At 48.9% G+C, this 10,003-nt stretch overlaps 2 protein-coding genes across 2 annotated transcripts; both read right to left on the reverse strand.

Annotated features, from left to right (window-relative positions):
• Positions 1-534: 534 nt before the first annotated feature.
• LOC124691030 (wall-associated receptor kinase 2-like) lies at positions 535-3,452 on the reverse strand. Its single transcript, XM_047224318.1, has 3 exons — positions 2,525-3,452; positions 2,256-2,429; positions 535-1,730 (listed from the first exon to the last, which is right to left on the reverse strand). Exons 1-3 carry the CDS (start codon positions 3,450-3,452, stop codon positions 535-537), a joined length of 2,298 nt encoding a protein of 765 aa, XP_047080274.1.
• Positions 3,453-4,995: 1,543 nt separating this feature from the next.
• Positions 4,996-8,008, reverse strand: LOC124688925 (wall-associated receptor kinase 1-like). Its single transcript, XM_047222546.1, has 3 exons — positions 7,111-8,008; positions 6,790-6,957; positions 4,996-6,349 (listed from the first exon to the last, which is right to left on the reverse strand). Exons 1-3 carry the CDS (start codon positions 8,006-8,008, stop codon positions 5,148-5,150), a joined length of 2,268 nt encoding a protein of 755 aa, XP_047078502.1. The 3' UTR covers positions 4,996-5,147.
• Between the last annotated feature and the right edge of the window lie 1,995 nt (positions 8,009-10,003).

The raw sequence follows: 10,003 nt of genomic DNA on the forward strand, positions 1-10,003 counted from the left end.
ATTAAGGATGCGATGGCAAAAGGTTTAGCATGGGACGCTCAGTGCTATGACATACATTGGGAAGCTTATTTCTCTGCTAGGAAGCACTGTCAGAGAAGTTCATGGGACACCAGTTCCCCAGTTGAAAAGGTACAACTTCTTATAGGCAAAGTTTGGATTTAGCCCGCAAATAAAGTTAAGAGTTTTATTTGTGTACTGGTCACCTAATCAAGAAATGCTGAAAAATGATTTGCAATTCCCTTCTGTAAAATGTGTAAAGTTTCCATCCTAATAAGTGATTGCAAGTTCTCTTTGCATCCTGTTGCTTGTAACGTCGTTTAAACAGAAAAAGGGGTGGCAAATTAACGGGCATAGTTGCATATTATTGGTTTAGATCATTTCTACAATTTCACTGAATTGTACAACCAGTATGAGGTTTAAATCTTTGCTTGTGTTCAGTTTTCTGCAACTGTCATATGTGCATTTCTTTTCTTGCATTGAAAAGAATTCATATCTGAAAGGATATGCAGAATGAATGCCAAAATATATTTCCATCTATGAGCTAAAGCTGTATGTACTGCCTCCTTCAAAATCAAGGACGCAATCCTGTGTGAACCTGTATTCCACATTCCGTTGTTCCATGTCGAGCAAGCTCTGTGTCTCATCCGTGTTGGCATCTGCTTGATCCCACGGGTGTAGCTGGTATCTCCTCAGCATCTCTAGCCTCTCTGCAACCTCCTTCATTGTCGGCCTTTCCTGTCCACACATGTTCAAGCATCTCATGATGAGGTGCGTGATCACTTCGAGCGTTTCAATTCTCATCTCATTCCTCACTTGGCTGTCCAGAAGCTCTTGGTGCTGGCCTACCTGAACTGCCATCATGAAGCATAAAACAAGGCTTCTATCTTCCTCTGGCCCGTCGAAGTACAGTGCCTTCTTCTTTGTCAGAAGCTCCAACAGGACGACACCAAAGCTGTACACATCACTCTTCTCAGTCAGCCGGCATGTCATTAGGTATTCTGGATCAAGGTAACCACATGTTCCCTGCACCAATGTCGCCATCTTGGCCTCATCAGTTGGTGCCAGTTTTGATGCTCCGAAATCTGAAACTTTAGCTGTGAGCTTGTCGTCCAACAAAATGTTTGCCGTCTTGACGTCTCCATGGAGAATAGGAGGTGAGGCCGAAGAATGCATGTATGCTAGTGCCTCGGCTGACTCCACTGCTATCCGAAGACAGGTTTCAAAGGATGCGCCAGAGTCGCTGCTCTTACTGCCATGGATGTAGTGGTATAGGGTACCGTTTGAGACATACTCATAGACCAATATGGGCACTTCTACTTCAAGGCAGCATCCGAGCAGCTTGACGACATTTTTGTGGTTGATCTGGGAGAGGATGAACATCTCCATCGCGAATTCCTTGGTCAGGGCTTCCTCTATCATCTTTGACTTCTTGATTGCCACCACTGTATTGTCCTCAAGGACACCCTTGTAGACAATGCCGTGCCCGCCGCGACCAAGAACACAGTCAGAAGCAAAGTGGTTGGTAGCCTTCTCGAGGTCTTCCTTAGAAAAGATCTTGAACCCACCGGCGCAGTTGCCTGTGCCATTGTAGGAGCTCATCTGCTGCTGCAGGAAGACGCCTCCATTTAGTTCGAAGAACTTGTGCTTTGCCCTGATAAACTTCCTCTTCTGGATCCCCAGGTAGAGCCAGAAGCACATGAACACTGGCAAGAACACTCCAACACTGACTCCTGAGTACGACATTGGATACCTATAAGTTTTCCGACAACAAGGTTGCAGGAGCAACTAAAGGGAAAGAAGTTTCGCTTCAGTGACTTGATGCTTTCAAGTCTCACCGTGACTTGGTGATAGCATCCATCATCTATCTCAGATTCAACGTTTCAGATTGCGTCTGATTTTGAACTAAAATACTTAAAATTATTCAGAAACTTTTGAAAATATTCCAGTAAATTGTAGATGCCTCGTTCTAAAATCTGTGAATATTTCATCCCATTTGGATGCCTATCTTGTGATTAAATAGCTTTTTACGTATTTGAGCACTAGTTTAAACTAAATACATATTTAACCACAAACCTTTAATTCAAATGAAATAAAACTCCACCGGAATATTAATCTTGATTTACTAGAATTTTTTCTGGGAAGCTTTAATTATTTAGATCAAATTCTAAATCAATCGGGTACGTTGGATGAGAGATAGATGGTAGATAATGGCACCAAGTCACGGTGAGATTTGAAGCTGTGTCCTGTCTGTTTACCTGTAACTACTTTCAGTGCGAAGGTGAAACTGTCCTTTGGCCGGCAACCATTCTTCCAGGTGGCATCTCCATTAGTCCCAGGAGGACATTGGCAAGTGTAGCTTCCCGGAGTATTTGTGCAGAGACCGTAGCATGGTTCCTCTTGCTTTTCTATGCGTTCGCACTCGTCGATGTCTTCCGTTTGGCAAAACAATTCATCAGACAGCGTGTTAAACATGGCAGCAGTTGAGTAGTGTTGAAATTCCAGTAAGATATATCTGTGTACATACCTCTGCATCCATCTTCTAGATAGGGGTTGCCCTCATACCCCTTGGAGCAGTTGCACTGATACCCAGCGCCGTTTATGGATTTGACGCAATGGCTGGCCGCGCTCCGGCATGCGTAATCGGTTCTGTTGAGCTTGGCGGTGCTGCAGTTGCCGACGTTCCGGATCGCCCAGTCGAGGATGATGGGCACGGTAAGGTTGTCGGTCCGGTTGAGGTGCTTGTCGACGTTGTTGTACCTGGTACTCAACCACTCGGTATCCACCAGGAACACGTAGCGGCAGGTCGTGGTGGTTGTATACAAGATTGGGTCTCCGTCCTTCTTTTGCACGTCGAGCAGGTATGGCTCGAAGTACCCAACAGCGCTGGGTATGGCGCTCTGGCAGCAGGCGACACCCGTGCATGACCCTGGCATGGCGTACTGCAACGGTCTGCATATGGACATGCAGCCACTGACGTAGTAACCGGCGGTGTCGACGAAGTAGCCGTGGCTGGGGCAGCCGAGCGCGACGAGGCGGTTCCTTGTTGCGGAGAAGAGATAGTGGCTGCTGGTGAGCGGCATAGCTCCATCACCGCTCCGGTTGACGCTGACACCTTCGTTGTCGTAGCAGTAGCGCGTCGCTTTGAGCTTTGCCTGGACCTCCCCAGTGGCGATGGACAGGTTCGTGATCCGGATGTCATAGCCAACCGCGGTGAGCCGCGGGGTGGCATGGGAGTCGTCGCACTTGAGCTGGAAGCCACCTTTGCCATCATCACGGTAGCAACCGTCGCCGATGCCAAAGGGGTAGGGGATTGTGATGTTGCCGCACTTTTCGCGGCAGCCCGGCCGCACGACTTGGGGATGTGGTGGCGGCTGCTGCTGCTCTTGAGCCGAGACTTCCGTCAGTGGCAGGAGTAACAGCAGCAAGAGATGCACCACAGGTGCGATCGCCATTTTTGCTCTGCTAGTCTGCTCTGTCAATCAGACTGCTCGGAGGGAGTGGGAAGTGTGAGATGCTGAAGCATGGAACGTTCATGTACGCGTGCAGGTTCTGCAAACTAATAACCTGTCACTAGCTAGGACCGGGTCAGTTGTACTACACAACACTAATGAATGGTATTTTTGTTAGGTGCTATATCTGGAGCACTGACTGGTGACGAGGCGACACCTACAGCAATCTTTGCCGTTTAGCCTATGGCAGAACTTGTTTAACAAGACCGCACCTGGCAGAGCCATTGATGTCGACACATGTCAATACAAGAGTTCTGCTGGTTATTCTGGAACTTTGGCATGTATACCTGATGAAAAGAGAAGTTTTGGCTTGTAAATGCTGGTGGAGAGTGAGCCGATCGTGTGACTGACGAGGCTACTCCCCCTGCCACCTCTAGTGTGGGTTCATTGTGATCGGGGCATGATTTCTTCAGTGGCTTGTCTTCTTCGGCATCAAGATCCTGCACATGCTTCACATTCAATCGGCGACTGCTTCAGTTGATGAGGTATTGGGCATTTTCAAGCGGCGTGTCTCGTGTATTTCTCTGTTTGTTTGTTCCTGTTCTTTCCCTTGTGAGCTGATATCTTCTGCTTCTTGTACCTCATTGGTGGTTTAGGACTTTACCAACATAAAGCTGTGCCTATGGCCTTCTATCTAGTAAGCAAAATGCTAGTGGAGCAGTGGTTAACCGAACTGCCGGCCCTCATTGGCCCCCTTCCATTATAAAAGGAACTTTGACCAAGCTATAATATATCTTCGTACTCCAGTCCAGCACGTCAGACAAATTAGTGTGCTCGCTTACAAGTGACGGCCAGCAACATATTTTTAGTTGGCAATCTTGGGAGTATATTTTCTTTTGGAACTTCTGGTTGGGAGTATCTCTGCGGGCAGGGCAGCAATCCTGTCGAACCTATCAGTCATGTCTAGCTGTCGTCTCGTGTTATATGAAACCCTTCATGTCATCACCACTCGTGGCGCTTTACCTCATATGACCACGTCAACGATATCCCAAGAAAGATTACTGTACTAGAGAAACCCTTGATGCCTGGCGACTTTTTCATGAGTCGCGCCCAGCAGGGGATGTGCACACACAATTTGCCCTCATCTCTTCACACACCCTACATGTTCCATCTCCTCCCATTTTAGCAGTTTTTAAGTAAAATTTCAGCAACATTTTGATAATATTTCAGCGGTTCGTCAACATTTTGATCACATCAGTTTAGCAACATTTTAACATGATTTCAGCAACAAGGAGGATGATTTGACCTTTTAGATTCAGGAAACGGACACGGGAAGTCGGGAAGAAGTCATTTAACGGATAAAGATCAATGCTTTGAAGCCTGGATTTATATGTTATGCTTCTTTGCCTCATCTCCCATACTCCTGACGGAGTTACTGTGCTGGTTATAGAGGGCCTTCATCATCCTGGTGCTGGCATATCACGGTAATTGCTTTTATAGACTTTCTTTTCCTTTTTGTCGTTGCCTTTTTAATGCCATTCTAATGTGTTTTACCCCCAAAAGTTAGAACGCCTGCTATTCCCGGTCAAATAAAAGCTTCAACTTTTTTAAAGAAAGTTTTTACATAAAAATTACTTTATACTACCTCATCTGAGTCGACTTTGTAAAAGAGTGACACAAACTATTAGAACGACCGACCTACGAGCTAAATGTGTATGTACTGCCCCCCTCTAAGTCAAGCACATCGTGGGGTCTGAACTTGTAATCTTGCTTTCTCTCAAGCAAGCTCTTCTCCTCATCCTCGTCCTCCAAAGCACCACCACCTGCCTGACCCCATGGACGCCGCTGGAATCTCCTCAATGCCTCCAGCCTCTCTGCGACCTCCTTCATCCCGGGCCGCTCCTCACCGTTCATGCTCACGCACCGCATCACAAGGTTGGTGATCTCTTCCAGCGCCTCGGGCCCCATCTCCTTTCTCACCTGGCAATCCATGAGCTCGTCGTGTCGGCCAGCCTTCACCGCCATCATGAAGCGTGACACGAGGCTTCTATTTTCTTCCGGGCCATCGAAACAGAGCGCTTTTTTCCTAGTCAGCAGCTCCAACAGCACGACGCCAAAGCTGTAGACGTCGCTCTTGTCGGTCAGCTGGCATGTCATAAGGTACTCCGGGTCCAGGTACCCGCAGGTGCCTTGCACTAGCGTGGCGATCTCGGCCTCGTCATTTGGAGCTAGCTTCGACGCCCCAAAGTCGGTTACTTTTGCGGTGAGGTTGCCGTCGAGCAGGATGTTGGCCGTCTTGACGTCTCCGTGGAGGATCGGTGGCGATGCTGACGAGTGCATGTACGCAAGCGCTTCTGCCGATTCTGCGGCAATCCGAAGACGAGTGTCCAAGGCCGTGTCACTGTCGAGGCCCTTGCCGCCATGGACGTACTGGTAGAGAGTGCCGTTTGAAACATACTCGTACACCAACATCGGCACCTCCACCTCGAGGCAGCAACCAAGCAGCTTGACGACGTTCCGGTGATTGATTTGGGAGAGGATGAGCATCTCCCTCGCGAACTCCTTGGTCTCGGCCTCCTCCATCATCTTGGACTTCTTGATGGCCACCACCGAATTGTCCACCAGGGCACCTCTGTAGACAATGCCGTGGCCACCACGACCAAGGATCTGATCGGCAGCGAAGTTGTTCGTTGCCTTCTTTAGCTCTTCGCTGGAGAATATCTTGAATCCGCTAGTGGATCCACCGGTGCTGCCATTGTATGACCTTATTTGCTGCTGCAAGATGATGCCTCCGTTGTGCTCGAAGAATTTCTGCTTTCTTCTCATGAGCTTGCTCTTCTGCAGCGTCAGGCAGAGGCAGCAGCACATGGACCCTAACAAGATCACTCCCGCGCCGACTCCTGAATTGACGTTTATTTTTTTTTTCGATAAAGGGAATATATTAATATCAAGAGATACCAATTACACCCAGCCTCTGCAACAACGCACCACCCTAATGGCACTACGGATGCACACAGCCAAAAAATGGAAAAGAAAACTAAAAAACAAAGTCCCGCTACAGTATCTCGGGCCTAACAACAGCAATACATCCACCGCCATGAAAACACCTGAATTACAGACTCTCCAAAAAACGACGCCTCCAAAAAGGGAACAGTGCTCAAACACTGTCGTCGTCCGATCAAAGATCTTAGGTTTTCACCCTGAAGATAGTCCCCGCTATCAAAACAATGCCTCCAACAAGGTCACTGCCAGGCACAACCAGTTAAGGCCAATTGACGTTTATTAGCTTGCATTACTCATAAGAAGAAATTGAGATGAGTAGAACATGGTGTAAATGTACCTGTAAGTACTTTGAGAGCTAAGGTGAACTTGTCGTTTGGTCGGCAACCATTCTTCACGGTGGGATCTCCACTTGTCTCCGGGTGGCACTGGCATGTGTAGTTTCCCAGCGTGTTTGTGCAGACTCCGTAGCACGGGTAGTCGTCTTTCAGTTGGCACTCGTCGATGTCTAACGTTTGCAAAACAATTTCAGCACTTGGTCAAGAAAAAATTATCAACAACACAGTAGCCTCTTTATAGAAAAAACAATTCAGCAGCGTCTTTATGGGAGAAAGACAATTCAGCAGCGTGGTCGACTTCGTGTTAGTGTCACGATGTGTACCTGTGCAACCACCATCAAGGTAGGGGTTGCCGTGAAAACCTGCTGAGCAGTTGCAACGGTACCCTGGCCCATTGGTGGAATCAAAGCACTCGCTGCGCATGCTCCGGCAGGCGAAGTCGGTGGCGTTGCGCCTGGCGGCGCTGCAGTTGCCGACGTTCCGGACGGCCCAGTCGAGCACGACTGGCACATCAAAATCATCGGCTCGGTCGAGGAAAACGCGGTCGCTGTAGGTGAACCACTCGGTGTCGACGAGGAAGACGTAGTGGCAGGAGGTGGCGTTTGTGGTGAAGGCGGACGAGTCGTTCTGCCCCTTGGGGAAGTTGCGCTGGTGCGGCTCGAAGAAGTCGATCCCGGGCGGTATCGCGCTCTGGCAGCACCCGACGCCGGTGCACGGGCCCGGCATGGCATACTGCGATGGCCGGCACACGGACATGCAGCCGCTGACGTAGTATCCGGCAGCGTCGACAAAGTAGCCGAGGTTGGGGCAGCCGAGCGCGACGAGGCGGTTCTTGGCGTCGGAGAAGCGGTACACACTGAAGACTAGGGCCATGGACGTGTCTCTACTCCTGCCGCCGACGAGCCCACCCGTGGAGTTGAAGCACTCCCGCGTCGCGTTGAGGTAGGCCCGGGCCTCGCCGGCCGCGAGGGACAGTGTGGCGAGGCGGTGGTTGTAGCCTTCCACGGTGAGGCGTGGCGGTGAACTGCCGGAGTCGTCGCACTCGAGCGCGTAGCCACCTTGGCCGTCGTCGCGGTAGCAGCCAGCGCCGATGCCGAATGGGTACGGGACGGTGATGTTGCCGCACGTGTCGCGGCACCCCGGACGCACCACAGGCGGCTGCTGCTGCTGAGCCGACGACGGTGCCACCACAAGCACATGTAGCAGCATCAGCAGCAACATCGCGGCCTCTATCTGGAGTCAGGGCTCCGGTTGATCTGCTTGGATATACTAGCTTAAGTGGGTTGCGGATGCAAGATATGAATGCCATGTCCTGTCTCGACCGGGATTGGTTTTGCTGACACTTAATGTCATCGGAAGAAATATGAGAGGGACGGGACAGGGAGACGCAGCATCGATCGTTGAGAAATCAAACCGTTCTGACCTGGTTCGGGTGGCGGGGGATGAGTGCACGTCATGCATCAAGAAATATGAGGTGAGAGCAGAGAGTGTCTGGTGGCTAGACCGTGTCTGACCTCGTCGGCGGCGAGACCCCCACGCCATCACGCGAAATAATCAGCGCTTACTGCCAGTTAGATCGTGCGCATTGACTTGTAAATAATCGTGTTTACCTTTCCCTCGTCTGAGAACTAACAAAAGCGTAAAGGCAAAATGCTCACTGTTTCGTTTTCTTCCATGCCTGCCTTACAGTTATTGAACGAAAATGGCATCGTGCGTACGCATACAAGCATACATGAACCATGAATTGTTCCCAAGGTGTCAGTGAACTTGGACCGAGGCACTGACGGTTCAGGTTTGATGTGATTTAATCAGGGAGCGCTTGGAGGACGGGGCACCGGGCGGTTGAAAGACGGCACGGGAGCGATGAACTTGCCTTCCTCCTCGCCTGATCCAATACGCAACAAAAAACAACATGAAGGCATGGAAATATGTGCATCAGGGAACGAGAAATAGCTATGATAATTAGTTACCAATCATGGTAGGACGTTCAGGAATGGTGGCAGTAGTAACCGATGGCTGCATACCCGAAGGCGGCCCTCCCTTCATGCCGTTCATCCAGCTAAGGCTCTGCTCGGCGCGGTGGAGCGCCGCGTGGCCGCTCTCACTGGAGGCCATGGCAACGGCAACAAGCGCGACCAAAACCAGAGCCACGAGAACCACTTTGGATGCCATTTCACTTCTTCTTTGTTGTGTGCCTCCATCAGCATACATTGCCTCATATATATACTCCAGGACTGGAAGAACGATGCTGCGTGGGTTGGCCAGTGTAGTGTGGTGCTCAACTGCTCATGCATGAATGTGCTATTTGCTAGAGTTCCTAAGCGGTTAGGCAAAAAGGCCTAATAAATCCCTGTTCTCAACAGCACATGAGTAATAATTGCTGGCTGGATAGATATGAGTTTAGACAAAAGAGGGAGGAATCGATATCTAAAAAAAAAGACAAAAGAGGGAGGAATCGATATCTTATAGTGTTGTAGACTTGAACATGCACAATCGAAATGAAAACAATCTCACCATGTGCTATCTAGTTTAATTGTTCTGGTGATGTTATGTTGCCACATGGTTTCCATTAGTGGGCGCAAGAGTGTCACCTATTCGAAGCATTTTACTTTAAATTTTTAATAAACATGCAGAACTAAGGTTCCAAAGTGCCCATCTGAAGGAATTAGTTGCAGGCCAGGACGGAGGAACTACTAGTGTAAGGAGGAAGATGAAAAACACATACATCATGAACATGGAAAGTTGTTGCAGCAGCTTTGTTGATGACGTTGGCCGTGGTGTTGTCGAGGTCGCTGAATCTATATATTTTGGTGAGGAAGAAGCAAGCGAACGATGAAGAACTCAAACAGAGGCGAGGATTCATGTTGAGACGTTTTCTAAAAACCTTATCGCCCGTCTCCATGTGCATGATCTCAATGGAGGTCCACCATGAATGCAATTGCTAGGATGGGAAAGCTTAGGATAAAGAAAATCTACAAATCTCATTGAAAACTAGATCTTGAATTTAAATTGTCCCTTGATGATCTTTAGCAATTTTTCCTACTACCTTGAATATTTTCTTTCATTCATAAGGATATCGGGAGGTTTAGGAACACCCAAGACATGTTGGAAACAACTTGTTACGTCAATAGTCTCAAGGCCTCTTTGATTTGTAGTATTATGAAAATACGTAGATTGGAAGGAAAGAAGGTGGGAATATGAAAGGATTGAATGTGC

The sequence above is a fragment of the Lolium rigidum genome, chromosome 2 (genome assembly GCF_022539505.1).
Source record: "Lolium rigidum isolate FL_2022 chromosome 2, APGP_CSIRO_Lrig_0.1, whole genome shotgun sequence".
NCBI lineage: Eukaryota > Viridiplantae > Streptophyta > Magnoliopsida > Poales > Poaceae > Lolium > Lolium rigidum.